Here is a 19476-nt window from a genome sequence, read left to right as displayed (position 1 = left end):
AATTATTAAAATATGTATAGGAGAATTTTTTATATGCATTTGGAATTATAATTTCATTAAAATCTAAAAAAATTGTAAACTATGTAAGTTTGTAACCTATATAATTTCGTTTTATATCTATATTTTGAAAGTATAACACAAGATTTCTCACAAGTATTACGTATTAGAATCATTAAATCTTAAAAGTATGTAAATACAGGTAAATTATTTTTAATGGAAATTTTAAACCAAAATGTAGATGATATTAATTATTCTATTATAATTTAAAGATATTATTTGTGGAAACTTTTAAGTTTAACGTATATTATAGTATTATAAGTGTTACTATACGCAATGAAATGTTTAATTTATTTTTACTTTTATACGGTATTTAGAGAAATATGGTATAATAAATGTATAGGTTATACTGTTATAGGTTGTACATATTATAACTTATTACATAATAATCATATTACGTATATATTAATTATTAAATATAGTTTGTGATATAGCCATATACCTAGGTTGATAGACCATTTAAGTTCAGAATCATTAGGTTAGCATGGGATCTCAACCTTTTGAGCTTCACGCCCTCCCCCTCTCACTACTATAACAATGTATGCATAATATTTATATGGAAATATATATTAATATATATGGATTTATAATATATACGTCATAACTTACTTTAATGTTGGTTTTTGTATTAATATGAATATAACTAAAATGAAGTTTTTTCATCATATCGTTTCATTTTTCATGTTTTTTTCAAAATGTTCACCTCCCCCCCCCCTGAAATTTTGTCACGCTTCCCTAGGCGGACGCGCCCCCCTAGGTTGAGAACCCTTGATGTAAAGTATTTGATTCAAATTTAACACACCTATTTTAAAACGACCCACTCGATACCTGATGTACAACAGAGCGTTAACCACTTGCTAGGTACTTTATTTTGACTTAGATAACAGCTCATATTTTATCGTTTTTTGGAATTGATCCTTAGATTATAAAAACAAAAAATTCCAAATTTAAGAATCAATATTGTTAGCTACATATATAAAATTGTTAAATTAAAGGACATTTCCTTTAATATCTTTGTGTGTTATATTGTTCTTATAGAAATATTTTTTATGATTTGGAGTTATTGAATGTAAATAATATGACACTAGACACATGTATAGAAATAAAATTCTCATATTTTGTGACATAATAAAATTAACGATGTTGATGATGTGATTGTTAAAAAAAAAAATAAAAGTACTTTTTCAAAAAATAAAACAGCATTTGCTACAGACTGAACAATATTCTCCAACGCTATTATAAATAGTGTATTTTATACAGGGATCCATTTAGCATAAGACAGTTGTGTTGAGTAGCGTATGATAATTGTCTTATTTTATAATATATACGTTAAATTAGAGAGCCTAATAGTCTATTAGCTCTCGACGTTAAATGATTCATTCCGTTTATACTTATTACGTATATTAAATATTGGATATTGGTTGTACATCGTACATACCAATACCTTTATACACATTATATTCCGTTTAGAGTTTAGATATACCTATACATAGTTACACAGTAAATATTTACTTATATATGACATATACTCCGTAAATGTTGTACGTAATTGCCAAATAACTGCAGAGAATGCTCGCCGGAATATAATATTATTATACAGTGTGTTTCATAAACAATGTCTTGGTTGAAAAACGATATATTTATTAAAATAGTATACTTGCAAAATTGAAGCAAGTACCAATCAAAACTTTAGGTTGTCATTTTTTTACATTCTTATTCACAAACATACAAATTAGTTCTACACCGATTGTTATGACTATTTCATAATGGTTATTAAACCATTATTATTCCAGACTCTGGGCTTTGTTCATCATGTCTACAATTGTAATTAAACCAATGGTTCTTTAGATTCCTTCTATCAGTTATTCAAATATCAAGAGTTGTTGCCTTGTTGAAAAAGTGGAAAAACTGTAATATCGCCTAGTTCATTGGAGTATCGGAAGACTGATCGGTCAGCATGATCCCCTCTAGCATAGAGGGTCATGATTTTTTTGAAATCCCAAATTTTTTTATTGAACATCGAATACCTTACGATTGCTTATCGACTTTTTTACCATTACGATTGTGTACGTTTTTCCTACCCAAACTTGATGCAACGACGCAACGTTGCCGTTGCTCATAGGCGTGAAAATATGTAATACAACTTATTTTAGTATACTCGGATGATAAGGGTATATATTAGGAAAATGGTTAAAAATATTTTTTATTAGCCTTATCAAATAGTCGAAGACGGTTTTGTTGAGCTAGTATAAGTGATTTTTCGGATGAAGGTGGCCTACAATTTTCAAACTATGTATTAAATAAGTAATAACCAAGTACAAATTTTCAACAAAATTTATGGGCTGAACTGCTGAACAACCTTCAATAAATACAATTTAACTTATTTTAAAATTATTTTGTAAAAATTAAAAATAATGAATATTATTATTAATTACGTGATTTTTAACTACTTTAATGTCATAAAAACATATGGTCCAGAAAGTTTCCATAAAAGTTTTAACGCTTAACTCATAATCGCACATCCAACAATATACTTTGTTATAAAGTCATTAAAAGGAATGCAGACTGAAACCAATATAAAAATATCCACTGTATAAAAAAATACATTCATATTTCATAGCTATTTCAACTACAGATATCCAAAAAAATAACAGTAGTAAAACTTTACGACCAATTTAAATTAGATGGTAATATTCTAAATTTATCAGAGTTAGACTGATTATCGTCTATCGATACCAAGGTTTTAATTTATTTAACTTATAATTTGTATTATTATTAAATTATATTATTATTATTTTTAATTAAATTATATATTGTAGTACCTACATGGCTACATGTTGGCAACGTTGCTGACTCATTTTCGTACGCAATTGTAATGTTTTTAAGGCCCAAGTACAAAATAATAATATACTCAATAGTCAATCGTACTATTAAAAGGGACAATCGTATATCACCGTGAACATCCTGTATAATGGTATATAATATTACAATGATCCGGTTTATCTCGTTTGACGAGTGAGAGAGAGATAGAAAGTTTGAAATGTTTGAGAGGGAGTGAGGATGTCGGTGCAAAGGTGATTGAAAAATAACATAACTATGCATTGCACATTGCCTACGATTAAAACATAGGTACAAATGCACAATATGTATTCATGCTGAGGACAGCAGACGCACGTTATTATTATATCGCAGATTACGGACTTGTTTCTTATAAGTTTACATCGCACCAAAACTCTATAAATTAAAATATGTTGTTATTCATTATATTATGTACGTATGCGTATAATTGAACAGTTTTTTTTTAGTTTCGCCCGTTATACAGATGAGTACGTATTGTTTGAATGGTCGGATTGTTTATGATTAAATTAATCGCAGTCTATACGACTATATATAATACATTACTTAATGGTGAACTGCTATAATTTATTGCCATAATACGCTAAAGACTAACGTATAGCAGCCAGCAGGATTGATCAAACTTATATTATACTATACAGTAGAAGCTAAGGGTTGAAAGAAAACAACAAAACGTTAAGTCGGTATACTACTTAAACAAAAAGAAAACTAATATAATATACAATATCCTGTGATACATACATATAACGTGTCTCGTATTTAATGAGTGGACTGCTGTACTGTAGCATGAGTGTATGACAAGACGCCACACCAAGCACGAGCAGATTTTTGACAGCGCGTTGTGCAATTGCTTACAATAATTTACCATACACAACAAAAACGGCTGAAATGGTAAGTAATAGAATGGGTTAAATATTCTTAAATATATCTATAAATTGTTTGTAGATCATTTATAGAATTTATGTTAGGCGTATTGAAACGTTATTATAAGCGTCTAAGAAAATACAATTGAATCGAGTAAAATCTGCATATAATATAAGGTATTATATCATATTATAGGTAGTTTTTAGGTGTGTACAAAAATTCAAAATTATACTTAATTGTTATTTTTATTAAAAAAATAAGGGACTTGAAATGAATATATCGGATTAATGGATTTTGTTATTATAATATTATTTATATCTTCACAGATACTATTCTTCAGATGTATATAAATAACCGTTTTTTTCATTTTATTATTTTTTTGTTATATTTGCGTCTTGTTTTTGTTGTTGTTGATGTTGTGTTATTCGATTTTTTTTAAAAATAATGTTACATACGGCCTTGACCCGAAGACTCGTATCCTTAAATGTATTTCGTAACATTCGTTGACTGTTACGTTTAAAATATAAAATTATTTAAATATATTAAATAAAATATAATTATTGTACTAAACGTAAAAATTATATACCCAATGTGTAAGCTAATGGAAAGAAATTCGTTTTAAACATATTTTTCTTTTAAAATATTAATATAATTAATATTAGTCTTTTCAATATCAGTTACAATAAATTTATAAATTTGTATTCCATGTTACATTTATATTATTTTCTGTACAGAAAACACATTTGGCCATTTGGGTAAATATTAGTGGGATGAATATATCGGTGAACCGTAATTGCGCATGCATCGTGGCCATTTTATAATTAATATAATAGTGTGTATTACTTTATTAAAAATAAAAATATTAATAATATGAATTGCCTATAGTCTATTAGGTAAATAAATGTACAAAATAGTATTTAAGATATAAATATTATCAATAATTAATAGAATGTATTTACGCTTTTTGACAGGAAGCTGTTAGAATTCATAAATATGTTAACGAATACACTTTTAAACAGTGTAAATAGCATTTAAATCTATATTGGTTATGAGTGTTATGACTGATAAATTATAATTTATGGTTTTATACTTTTATACTTTTTAGTTTTATTTCTATGAATTTGATCGAAGTTTAATTCCATAAAAATAAATAATTCTAAGTTGATTAACTGGAAACTTAAATGTTTTACTGTTATTCAAATGTTCAGATTAAAGTAAAATACTGTTTTTTGTATAAGACTGAAAAAGAATATAGTAAAGGATTTAAAAAATATATAAAACAGAAAGAGAATAAAAATCATTATACGTATTATATTATAACAAGGCCGCAGCCAAGGGGAGGGTTTTAGGGTTTACACCCCACCCCGATTTTATTGGAGAACAAAGTTTACGTAGGTTTAGAAAATACAAATCATTAATAAACAAAATAAATAATAAAGGAACTAATTGTGAACTTTGATAGAACACTTGATGAAATATTAAATAAATCTAATGTAAAGTGTTTTACTTATAATATAAATGTACATTATTATCTGTTATTACTTCATGTAACTCTGTAGATTTTAAGATTCGAATATGTGTACAATGTACAGAAGATATATAAAAGTGTATGTATTTATATTAATTATACTACTACTTCATCCATATAATACATTTGAAATATTAAATTTTATTTTTTTAAATAAATTTTTGTTTTAAGTAAAAAAAGAATTTAGGAAACTACAATTAAGGATTAAAAACATTTTTACTTTTATGCTCGTATAATACATTTTACAGTAATAAGGTAGTCATTCTATTTTACTTGAAACTATATAGAATTTAATTTCACAAAATTTTAATTAGAAGCCAACTACAGGTGTGACAGAATTACGATATCGTGAATAAGGAAACAAATTAAAGTATAAATAATAATTTTTCGATTTATGTATGATAAATATTGTTGTTTAACTAAAAAAAAAAAATGCCAATTTAATACAATTATAAAGGTCTTTAAAAGTTTTTCTAATGCATTAAAAAAAATATTGATATATATAGTAACAGCTATTTTAAATATAGATGTTTAAAATTCAAATTTTTACGAAATTCATCAAGATTACAAAATTAAGTTAAATTACCTAATTAATAATTTATGAAATGTTTTAGTTATGTTAGTCAAGCCCTAAAACTTAAAAATTTAATTCTTCCAAGATTTTTTCACTAGAATTATAAAAAAAAATTCGTTAAGTCACGCATACTTAAATTTTTTATGAAGTATTAAGTTCAAAAGTTGACGACGTTAGCTATTCAAACGAATCAGTGGCGTAGTTATGGGGGGGGGGATATATGGGTATATATCCCTCCACAGACGCTTAAAGGGAAATTTACTTGATATTATAATTTATAAAAAATATATTTAATTTAATTTAATTGTTTACTTTATTGTCTTTGAAAACTATTATTATTATACTATTAACGTATTTAATTTATATAATAATAAATTAATATAATATTGTGATCTACGAAATTAAATGGTCAGGGGGGGGGGCATAGTCCCACTAGAACGATAGTATATAAACTTATATCCCAATCCTACCCCAGAACCAATTCCAAATCACGTCACTGAAACGAATCAAACTGATAGTAATGATTAGGCTGATTAGCTTGCACTCTCGCAGTGTGAGTGTATGTGTTACCTAATTAGAGTACAATACTAAAATCATATTGGTTTATAGCTATTGACATCTATTATTATTTATTACCTTCAAGGCTCAAGCATTAGGAAAACGTGACAATAATATAATAATAATAATAATAAGTCGTATTTTATATGCAGTAGTTAAAATGATATCCGTTTGATTTCATATACTATCGAAAGCTGGTTTATGTTAATTTAATTAATACAATTAATCCTGCACCATGTCTACTTTCTTATTAAGTGCATCCTACTTTGCTACGAGTTATTTACCTATACCTTTTTGTGAGTTATTGTACTCACTAGACAACTTGACTAACTAGACAATACTTTTAAATATGAGATATTATAATTTATAACTTATATAAACAATCATGTTTCAATAATTGTTTGATATTTACAGTTTGCTTAAAGTAAAAAATTAATGAAACCATTGTTATGTTACAGGCTATACTACTACAACGGTTGTTATCGATCGTGGCAATAGTTATGACAATGACAGGATCAAACGGTAAAAAAATAATAAATTTTATAATAATTATTAACTATATACACAACACACACGTAATTTTAATAGAAATTTGCATAAATATTTTACATGTTTTAAAAATATGTTAATATTTTATATAATTGTGTACCTACTATTGTACCTAATAAGATTAAATAAAAACGAGAATTCTAAAATAACTATAGTACATCAATAAAATGATCAATAAATCGCTTTTAAAGAATTTAAGTATTTGTGTTTGACAAAGTTTCAATTATTATACTACTATACGTATACATATCTTAAGTATAGAAACAACTTTTAAAAAGTATGTATATGAGTGCTGTAATACTACGTACTATTTTACTGTATTGAATATAATTTTACATCGAATAATTATAAATGAAATGTATAATAAAAAACTATAACCTATCAGTTAATATAATTCAATAATTGACAAAATAAATAGTTTAGTAAAATGTATCTCAAATATTTTATCTACCTTTTTAATCGTATTTGAATACTATTTGAATACTATTATAATACTTAATACCTACACAAAACATATTTCTTATAACACTGATTATAAATAGTGTTGGAGAGAAAAGAATAAACTCAACACTGGATAATGTTTAAAAATCTATTCATGGTTTGGATTTATTTTTTTTTGAAGGAGGGAAGATAGTAGTTTTGATTTTGACTTATGAGTGCTATAACAACCCTCTCTTAGGCCAAATTTTATTATTTTATCCTAGACCTTTATAGCTATGGTTATTATTTATGTAATATGTGTATAAATCTTGATACATCAATACCTCTTATTTATTAATAATTAATATGCTTTGATAGCTGCGAATGACTGTTGGCCCAGAAAATTCGCTTATGGCACAGTGTGCGTGTGTAACTCAACATACTGCGACCAGATACCGGAACCGGAAATATTATCTGTCGGAAAGTACACGTTATACACGTCTTCAAACACCGGAATGCGAATGCATAGAAGCGACGGATCTTTTGTGCCATCGCTCGACTCACAATGGTCTGGTGACGAGATAGACGTGGATACGACGACCACGTACCAAACCGTACACGGCTTCGGCGGTGCTTTCACAGATTCGGTGGGCATCAATGTTATGGCGTTGAGCCCGAACTCTCGACTCAATCTCCTCAAGTAAGCTGGCAGCTGTGGATTATAAATTATGAATGTATTAAGATAATACGATAAATATATGTTACCGGTATAGGTGGTATGTATAAGCTATCAGACAATGTCATATACTTAACTAAGTATTTTTGGACAACTCTTTAAAATACTATTTTGCACTGACTGGAAAAATGTTTCCTGTGAATTTGGTATATGACTGCAGTGACTACAGTCGTGTATTAAAACATTAATTTTTAGGTAATACCTATAAAACGTGTATCTTTATAATATAAAAATCTAAATTTTGGGAAGGGGAGGGTTAACTTTAAATATGCATCCCCTCGAGTACTCACCTAGCTGACTAGCGTTTCTTACCTACTTTTATAATGAAATAGTTGTAAAAGAATTATGGAAACATATTATCGGTCGAAAGTCTTGAGGGCTGGTTCTCTTAGCAGATGGCATAGGCCATAGAGAATCAGTTTGAAAGATAATCAAAATTAAACGCGATGTTTGAAAGAGAGGTAATAGGGACACGAAGAAATCTAGAGCACAATTTAAACCTTCCATGGACGATATTATTTTTGAGTTTTGACCGATATTACATGCACGAATTTAAGACAGAATCGATATAAATATACGATACAGCCTACGGGCAAATGCCATTTTCGATCAATTAAAATATTTTAATTAAAAATATATTATATTATACCCTCGATGCATACTTAAACCTACTTAGTATATTTCCCACAAGTTTTCTATTCATTAAATGTATAACTGCGCGTTATATAAAGACGATATTGCCACTAAAATTTTAAATTCTGAACGGAGTGATGGATGTATTAATTGTATGTAGGTATTTGATGTATTATATTTCTCAATAATATTAATTTTATTATTAATTAGTAACTACCTATCAGATATAGTTTTTAAATACTTTTTTGCAATAAATTGTGTCCTTCTACAGGTCTTATTTTTCTGATGACGGCATTAAGTATAACATTGGACGAGTGCCGATTGGTGGTACCGATTTCTCGACACGTAAGTATACGTATGCTGATAGCAAGGGCGTCCCAGACTTGAACAATTTCGATCTGGCTCCCGAAGACGTTGAATATAAGGTATATTATTATATTAATCTGTACCTATATTAAATCTGGTATATAAATTATATTATAATGGTGTGTGGATGTGTTTGTTTTTTTAATACCAATACTAGCTATATTGACAAATTATAATAATTTATATTATATAATAGGTATTTATTATTTTATCATTATGAAATATGTTTAAAGTTATTGTTACCTTCGATGTTTTATTTATTCTCAATAATAATATTTTAAATTGTAAACTGTAACAATGTGCAGCTTCTAGACTAAAACTATTTACCCCACCCTGAATTTTGAAGGCAACTAAATCTAATAAGCTATAAAACACAATAAAACCAAAAATAAGATTAAATAATATAATTATTAACTATATTAAAAAAGTATTGGTTCATAAATGTAAACATGTAATCTTATCATTCCAAATTATATGAAATATATTATTTATATTATCAATGAAAATATTATAAATAATTTTTAGCACGATATTAACAATAAAATTGTGTTTTTTAAATAAAATAATTTTGATATTTACATAAAATGTTGAAATCATAAAAAATGTTACTATATATATTTAATTGACGAATGATTGTGGGTTGTGAATAGTTATTACTTATTATATATACTGGCGCTGTTAAATCCCTAAGCAATTTGCCACCACGTGACGATGGTGCTCTTTCGCTATCCCTTTAATCTATTATTGAATATGTGTGGCACTGTGGCATCGGGGTAGCCTCCAGCAGTATGGTAACTTACTATATTAAAAGCTTTAAATTCTTTCTATACTGTTCGAGATCTGAATACATAATTATAACTATACTATGACTGTAGACTTATAAACGTTTGACAATATTATTGTATAATTATGATGATGTATTATTTTATGTACAGATACCACTGATAAAAATTGCAATGGGTATGGCATCGGACGAAATAAAGTTGATCGGGTCAGCATGGTCGGCCCCACCATGGATGAAAACCAACAACGACTATTCCGGCATAGGTTTCCTTAAACCAACATTCATGGAAGCGTGGGCAGAATACCATATAAAGTGAATAAGAACATATTTATTATCATGTTATCATCGTAATTCATAGTCTCAATTGTTCTACTTAAGCGCATTAATGCATTTTAAATTGTTCATGTAGTTTAAGTAATGAAACTTCAAATTACCTATATTCCTATTAAATGATTTACTGCACAATATGAATAATTGTTAGTATCAAAGTAGCAAGGTAACCTAACTTAACCCGTTCTTTACAAAATTATGAGTTTGATGTTGCAAATACCATCCAAATTTTAAACGCTCAATTTTTTTTATTATGCAAAAATAAAAAGAGAATTTTTAAAAGCGTATTTAGGCCCTTATCCTTTACATCGTCTACAAACACACACACACACACATATATATTATACATGTATATATATATATATGTTAAGTTATATATATAATAAATTAATTATACCTATAATCTATATCTTATAAACTATAAGTTATAACACTTATAACTGAACACAATTATAAATTTCACCCATCTATTATTTCGTATGTCGATATATGTTGAAGATTTTTAGACGAGTACCTCAAACAAAACTTGACTTTCTGGGCGCTGACCACAGGTAACGAACCACTCAATGGCATCGTGCCCGTGAACCGATTCAATTCTATGGGCTGGACTCCGATGTCTCACCGTGAATGGATCGGACGTCACATGGGGCCCCGATTAAGAAGTTCTGAACATAACAGCACACTGTTGTTCGCTATCGATGACCAAAGGATCGTATTGCCTTGGTGGATGAAAATGGTACTGTATATAATAGTACTGTAACAATAATAATATGTACATAGAAATCATTTTAACCTCACTATACATCATTATAATGGGTATTGTGTAGATTTTTATCGTGCGTAAGATATTAATTATTTAAAATTTAATTAATAATAATATATATAATATAGTGTATAGAGTGATCACCACTTGGACAGTGGACAGAGAGAAGCAGCTATACAATTACAAATTTTCCAACCGTTTTTGTGTAAATGATTAAAAAAACGAATTGAAATAGAAAATTCAGTAACACTTAATAAAAATCTAAACATAAAGAGGATACGCAGTAGAAAAGAAGAACAGATTGATTCAGCATTATCATTATGGTTAGTTAATGTTAAAAAAAATGATGCTCATATCAATGGTCCAATATTACAATAACATAAAATAGCAGAAGACCTTGCTAAAAAAAATGAGTATAGAAAATTGTATTGCTTTGGAAGATTGGTTTCATCGCTGGAAAATGTTGAGCTACACTATACAAATACGAAAATACAGAGTATAGACAACTGAAATTTTCGATTTTTTTTAAGTACCTACCTATTTTTTTTTTTTTTTTTGAAACGTTGATTAAAAATTTTTTGGATGACCTGCGTTTTAAAAATAAAAGTGATTATAATTTTTATGGTAGATTCAAAATTTGTATTAAAAATGGAGTAGATGTTAAATAAAATACTAAGAGTTTTCAGGAAATTTATTAAAATTAGGCGCTTGGCCCGTAGTCTGTAGTTTTGTTAGTCTGTTGAGCTCTTGTGTTTATCTAGGTAATATGTATAAGGATTATTAACATTATATAGGAAAAATTGAATATAAGCCATAAGGGCATAACTGCATAAGTATAATATATAAGTACCTATTTTTATACTTAGTAACCATTATAAATATGGTCCTTTAAATAATTTTTTCTTAAAATACCTAAACATTAATAATATTAATTGTATTCATTGATGAATAATTTGATCAAAAAAATTATATACTAAATTAAATAAAAGCAAAACGATTTTTTTTTTATATGCTACAGCTTATGAGCGATGAACAATGTTCAAAATACATTGACGGAATAGCAGTGCACTGGTACTTAGACTTTATTGTTCCAGTTAAAGTTTTGAATGAAGTACACAAAAACTTTGGTGACAAAATCATAATGAATACTGAAGCGTCTCAAGGTAATCTTCTAAGGTTTTTTTTGTAACATTGAGTAGAGTAATCCATCAGTAATTAATAATTATTACAGATTTGTATGTTATCTTTTTTATGTAAAGATAAAAACAAATTATTGCTGTTTTCTATTCTTCAGGAATTTTTAATTTTTATACACGTATATTATATTATATTTAAAATTAATATAAATTTTTGATCAAAGAATAATTTCCAGTTTCCTTGGTTTTTTAACCATCTGTTCCAAAACCCAACAGTCTAACACACATGATAATAAGCATAATTTAATCGATCATGCATTATGCAACGTTTTAACAATTTAAACTTCAGACATTCATAAAAATACATAAAAAACATTTTATACTATATAGGTAAAAATACTAATGAAGAATCTTCTATTAAATTTTCAAATTTTAAATACAAAAACTAATTTTTTATGAATTTTTAACTATAAAATAATTTGAACATTTCGAGATTTTATACATTTTGTCAACATTTTAAATTTAAATGTTTTTAAAAAATATTGTGAACTATATAAGTATTTTTGATGTTTTTTGTTGTTAAATAAATAACTTATGAAGGTATCTTGTATTCGGATTTCAAGTATTTGCTTTATTGACAAGATTTTTGTTGACATTTATAAAATCACAAAAAAAATATTTAGTCTTCCTGATTATTTTAAAAAATACTGGGAATCTCTTAAGTACAGACTAAATAGTAAATTCTATTTTTTATCAGTAATCACCGTCAAAGTCGAAGATTGAAAACTTTTTAAACTATTTATCGTGTATAAATATGAAAAAAAACCACCCACACCCTATATTATTGTAAAATTGCTTTAGAGAGATGTCTCCGCTCAAAGTTTAAAATTTATCATTTTTTTATTTGGTTTCCCTTTTGTAATTCACTATTCTAGATATGGTCATATGATAAGTACAACAAATTTAGATTTCAAGAACTATTTTTCATAATTTTTATATACCAACTATAAATTATATTTATCCGTATCCCATCATTCATATTTCAAGCCACTTTGACACTATTCATCAATATTAAACATAACAAAAATATGAATAATGTATGATTCCTACCTATAATAACTTATATAATATTTGTACATATGAAGGCATAATTATAATTTATAGGTATTTTATAATAATATAATATATATATATATATATATCATAAAGAGATGAAAACGGTGTCGGTAATTTTATTAAATCAATTTTCATTATCCAGGTGACAAGCCGTGGGATTTCGTCAAAGTACAATTGGGAAGTTGGGCCAGAGCTGAAAATTACGCAAACAATATCATTGACGTAATATAATCTATATTAATATTTATAAAAATAAACAGGTTGTATATTACCCAATTTATACCTAAATTAATTATTATAATAATATACATCGGATATCTAGCTATAGTAGCTATACGGGCGATTGTAAACTCCGCCAGTTTTTTTTTCTTACCTGTAATGGGTATATGTAAACTCCACCAGTTTCGTAATTCGAAATCAACTAAAAAAAAAACTGACAGTGTTACAAGATGCTGCTATAAATAGGTACACCCATGGAATAATACAAGACTTAAAATATTTACAAATTATATCACATCATTTTAGTTTACATATATGACATTCCTAACTATATTTTTGGATTTTTTGGTATAACGATTACTTATATTTATTATGATTTTTTTACTATAATTTAAATATTTAATGTGGAAGATTATTAATTATTATTATGAAAAGTATGATTTTATACTATTAGGTATAACGATTATTTATTATGATTTTTTTAGGTACTATGATTTAAATATTTAATGTGAATGATGTGATATGATATTATACTGTAATTTTTTTTTAATAATGTATTATACTAATTTTATACTACTACCTGATTTTTTCACTGGCGGAGTTTACATGAATCTAATTTTACCTGTTTTTTTTTTCTGGCGGAGTTTACAGTAAAAAAAGGTACTTGTGGCGGAGTTTACATGCGCCCGAGAAAACCACATGTACAATGACATAACTCTGTAGTCTGTATAGGTAGCTGGGCGCTTATAATTACATAGAATAATAATATGACATTTCGAAAAAAAATAAACAGAAACGTTTCTTTATTTTTAACTAGACATTTTTTTTTATAGTTCCAATAATTTTAATATCAATTATTATCAAAAACAAAATCAATATCATTTAAATGGTAATAAAATAAACTTACAACTATATTTTTAATAAATCTGGCAGAGTTTTGACATTTTATGTCTTTGCTTTGGCACACAGAGTCGAAAAGCATTACGGTTACCCTGGTTACCTGTTTACCCCTGGTAACGGTTTCCAAAAATACAAAAGACATAAAATGTGGTACTTCATTGCAGACTCGTATGCAATATGATTTACTATAAATTTCTACTTAAATAGTGATTTAGATGTGGCTAAGGCTAAACCCTTGATAGGTACAAATTTTTTTTTTCCAAAAATGTTGATGGTCGCATTATCAATTTTGATTCATTAGTTAGGTAAATACATTAATAATTTTAATTTAAATAAATTAAATTTATTAGAATTCTGAGGTATAGGTACTTAAATTATTATAATATTATAACAACATTACCCATTAGAAGAGTTTCGCACATTTATGTGTATATATTTATTATGCGATATATTATATGTAGGTACTAACTACTAACCTTTGAATAAACCAATGGGTAATTAAAAAAAAAATTTAATTTCAGGATTTAAACCATTGGGTGCAAGGATGGGTGGAGTGGAATTTAGCTTTAGACATGAAGGGAGGTCCGACCTGGGTGTCTAACTTTATCGACTCGCCCATTATTGTTGATAAGACTAAAGATGAATTCTACAAGCAGCCTATGTTCTACGCGATTGGACATTTTTCAAAATTTATTTCTAGAGGTTCAATTCGTATAAAGTTAACACAGACATCGGTTGTGAAGTCAGTCGGTTTTAAAAGGCCTGATGGAGCCGTAGTTATTGTTTTATACAACAGGTATTTTTTATTTTATGATAAATGTATCTATATTATTGTACCTCATACACGAGTATATTTCAGTGAGGCCCAGTAATCTTATAGATTTAAATTTAAATAAAAATAAAATTAATAAAATTAATTCATCTGTTTCAAATGAAAATTCTGTTAGTTATAGATTTTAATTTAAGTAATTTATCAATGGTTGATTCATTTCTACTTCCAATAATTTATTATTTTTGAGATAAAAAAAAACCTATTTACAGTGCTTGATTTAGAAAAAAACTAGAATAATTATTTTTTAATTATTTCTGTGGGCACTAGCATAATACAATTTCCTATTACTATATTTTTAGGTAAATAATTTTAACAATCAATTTTTTTTCATAGTCGTTACAAATATTATAATTTATAATGTATTTATGGAAATACATTAGTGATTAGCTGATTGTCTTAATATAATATAATAAAGATTAAAAATTAAAAATTAATTATTTATTTTTTACATGCTTTAATTATTATTTATATTATTTTAGTAATAAAATAATGTACAACACCTTCACATTCAATAGTAGAAAGACGTAGGTTACCTCTTACCTATATTATGCTAAGACTTGAGCATAAGATGATATATTTTTTAAATTTTTGAATATAAATGATCGGCAAACGTACTATTGCAAAAAAGTCAATAGGTAGGTACTTTTTGAAATTATGAGTGTTGTTTGATAAAATAATCAACCTGTATAATAAAGGACAGAGGTATTTATATTATGGTTTTTCGTTGATGATCGAAAAACAATTGATGAATAATTCTTTCATTAAGTTCAATATTCTAGATCAAATACCCAACTATAACTCGGTACAAAATATGATGTGAATCACTAGAATTTATTATCGTTTTTAATACTGAAATTTATTTGACTCCATTATTACCATGTGATAAAATGGTGCAACTATGTGACCTCGACAAAGGTCTTAAAAAATTTTTAATGTGATGTTTATAATAATTTCAGACTCAATTCTCTATTTATAAGATTATTGATCCATCAATATCAGTGTATAAAATGTACTTACTAATTAGATTAATTAGACTGTTGATTATTATCAAATTGTTTTCTGTAAAATTATGTTATTCTAGGTTATAGCAAATCGAATTTTAACAATCTATAATTAATGAACATAATATTATGTTATTAAAATATTAAAATGATTAAGTAAATTTATCTTACAAACCATATATTTTTTTTTTAATTAATAAATAATTTATTATATTTAGTAAACTAAATATAGGAAACATAAAATATAATTTTGAAGTAATCTTAAATTAGAAAGAGTATAATAATGAATTATACAGATTCTGTTAGTAACATAATATATATTATATATTATTATGATAAAAGAACTTTTTAACAGTACTTCAGATATAGTTAGAACAATCTAGTATAACACACAAGTCCAACTCACTAACACACCAAAACACTTATTAGTTATTTTCTTATGGTTCAAATTTTTAAAAGCAATGTTTTGTTTTCAGGAGGAACAAACCAGTCAACATTTCTATTAAGGATCCACAGAGAGGTGTTATAGGTCTTAATTTACAAAAACAATCTATAAATACACTAATTTTTTGGTAATTATTACAATTGATAATATTTCTTATTTATGTTATTTATATCACACATTATCAGTTGTAAAACATAAAAACTATTTATTTTTTTAACATATAATGAGTTATGACTAAATACAAACATATTCAACAATTTGTTTGGTAATAGAAGTTTTTAATTCGTTTATATTATAATATGTCAAAACAGTAGCATTGAATAAAATAATGTCTGATTCTATGTTGACTATTATGCATTCTATGTTTAATTGGTATATATTAGATATTAATTATAATAAAATATTAAACCATTATCAATGATAATATTTAATGAATAAAATTTATTTTAATCATGTTCTGGATAATATTGTTGGAATTTTGAATATACTTCTTCAGCAATTTCTGTTGATGATGTAGCTAAAATTCTCCGATCCATCAATTTAAAATCATTACCTAAATATTAATATAAAAATAAAAGTATAGTGTATAAATAATTTAATTTGATTAATAAATTAGATAATTATAATATAATTACCAGCTGGATCGATTACAGTACCACCAGCTTCTCTCACAATAATATACCCAGCTGCCATATCCCAAGCGTGGATACCCATTTCCATATAGAGATCAATACCACCTCTAGCAACTTGAGCTAAATTCCAAGCAGCAGAACCACCAGAACGAATACTAAAAAAATTGGATTTGTCAATATTTATTCAATAATTAAAAGTTGATGGAATAATATTAAAAATCTACCCGTGGGCATTTGATGCTAAATAATTGATATTATGGTTAACAATATTCCTGAACTCTTCAGATCTAACTGAACCAAATTCTACAGCAACCAAAGCATCACTAAGTTCTAGAAAAAAATAATACAATAAAGTAGTATTGTGTTTTCAAAAAAACTTAAGTGTTTTTCAAAATATTTACGTTTTACGCCACTGACTTTAATTGGTTCATCATTTAAAAATGAACCTTCACCTTTGATTGCTCTAAAAAACATATCCAATATAGGATTGTAGATAACTCCCAACTTAATATCACAGCCAACAACCAAACCAATAGATATGCAAACGTTTGGATAACTATGTACAAAATTGGTGGTGCCATCCACAGGATCAATAACCCAAGTTGGAGCACATGTAAGTTCTTCTTTAATACCGGCTGCGAATGATTCCTCTCCAATGAATCTTAAATTATATGATATTGTTATTTATCATTAAACGATAAATGATTTACAATAAAATAATGATTATAAATATAATATATACTTATGATGTGGATATTTTTGTTTGATTCCCTCAATAAGTAATTTTTCTACTTCTTGATCTGTTTCAGTGACAAAATCAATGGAACTGGCTTTAGTTTCTATTGTTTTTTTTTCATTGATTCGAGATTTTATAATCTATAAATAAATGCATAATAAATTAATACTTAAGTCAAATATATTCAAACAACTATAGGATAAGTTATGTATCAAATATTTAAGGACAAACAAGTGGGAACAATATAGATATTACTAATATTATATTATAGGAAGTGAATTAGAATAAACTATAAATTGATAGGCAATACATGATAAAATAATTTAAGAATCATTAATAAGAAATTTAAAATTTTTAAACATGAATAAATATAAATAAGTGTTTTCAGGATTGAATATATTATATAATTTTAGCTCTAAATTTTTGTTAGAATAAAAAAAGTATTCATAAGTATAATATAAGTATGAAAAATGTAAATTACATATTATTTTAAATGAGTCAATTAAGATTTAACATAGAAGTACCTATGCTATAATAAATAAGTTGTTATTTTTATCATTAAATTTTTTCACTAAAATTTGACATATTATGAAAAGTATATATAACTTTTGAATGGGAGATAAAATCTAATGTATTACTTATGAATACGAGGGATTAGATTACCAAATTCCACTTTGTTTATAGGTAAAAGTGGAATAATCAAAATATTAGTCTGAATAGTAATGCATTAACATTGTATACAATTAGAGTAAGTATTATTGAAATTCACTGAAAAGGCAAGTATGAAAGTTTTTTTATCAGGCCAGTGTAATTCGTTCTATTGTTCTAATTGGTGATAATTGTAATTATATAATTGGTAAAATAATAATTAGGTAATGCTGTAATACTATATTAAGAATTACAATATCACAACTATGAGGGTCGGTCTAGAGTAAAAATAAGTAAGAAATCGGACTACCAAATTACATAAATTAATTATATTCAATCATTTCTAAATAACATTTTTCAATCACCTTGCCGGCATGTCGAGACAGTCTGGTTATCAATTCTAGACATTCATGCAGATTGACCTCTTCTGGCTTTTCGTAAGACATATTGGTTATAAAGTTGGACAGTGCTTCAAAAGAGGTCGTTTTAATAGCAACCAAGTGGCTCGATGGAAAACTGAAAACTGTCGTCTCAACTTAGTTTGATGACGTCGAAAACTCGAAAATTAAAATTAACAAACAACAAGTAATAATTTCTGACGGGGAATAATTATGATAATTTCGTGCCACAGATAAAAATTAAAAATCATAGATATCAATGTTAAAAATTGTTTATTCCTATCAATAGTTACTGCTACGATTAAAGTTAGTATGGTTGCATGACGACTAAAAAAGCGGCGATGAAAATGCTTAGGTCTAAACTGACTGTCTAATGCTGCTATCTAGTGGTTATA

The 19476-nt window shown here is 26.5% G+C and overlaps 2 protein-coding genes across 2 annotated transcripts; one reads left to right on the top strand and one right to left on the bottom strand.

Annotated features, from left to right (window-relative positions):
• The first annotated feature begins 3179 nt into the window (after positions 1-3179).
• LOC114126522 (lysosomal acid glucosylceramidase) lies at positions 3180-17008 on the top strand. Its single transcript, XM_027990487.2, has 10 exons — positions 3180-3804; positions 6896-6959; positions 7785-8106; positions 9047-9200; positions 10077-10237; positions 10754-10991; positions 12037-12181; positions 13413-13492; positions 14911-15185; positions 16699-17008. Exons 1-10 carry the CDS (start codon positions 3802-3804, stop codon positions 16796-16798), a joined length of 1542 nt encoding a protein of 513 aa, XP_027846288.2. The 5' UTR covers positions 3180-3801; the 3' UTR covers positions 16799-17008.
• On the bottom strand, positions 17004-19370 carry LOC114126523 (inositol monophosphatase 1-like). Its single transcript, XM_027990488.2, has 6 exons — positions 19049-19370; positions 18042-18175; positions 17701-17960; positions 17524-17629; positions 17303-17454; positions 17004-17220 (listed from the first exon to the last, which is right to left on the bottom strand). Exons 1-6 carry the CDS (start codon positions 19127-19129, stop codon positions 17114-17116), a joined length of 840 nt encoding a protein of 279 aa, XP_027846289.2. The 5' UTR covers positions 19130-19370; the 3' UTR covers positions 17004-17113.
• Between the last annotated feature and the right edge of the window lie 106 nt (positions 19371-19476).

This window comes from Aphis gossypii, chromosome 3 (genome assembly GCF_020184175.1).
Source record: "Aphis gossypii isolate Hap1 chromosome 3, ASM2018417v2, whole genome shotgun sequence".
NCBI classification, from domain to species: Eukaryota; Metazoa; Arthropoda; class Insecta; order Hemiptera; family Aphididae; genus Aphis; species Aphis gossypii.
Note: the sequence above shows the minus strand (reverse complement) of the source record. Positions and strands in the feature narration are given on the sequence as shown.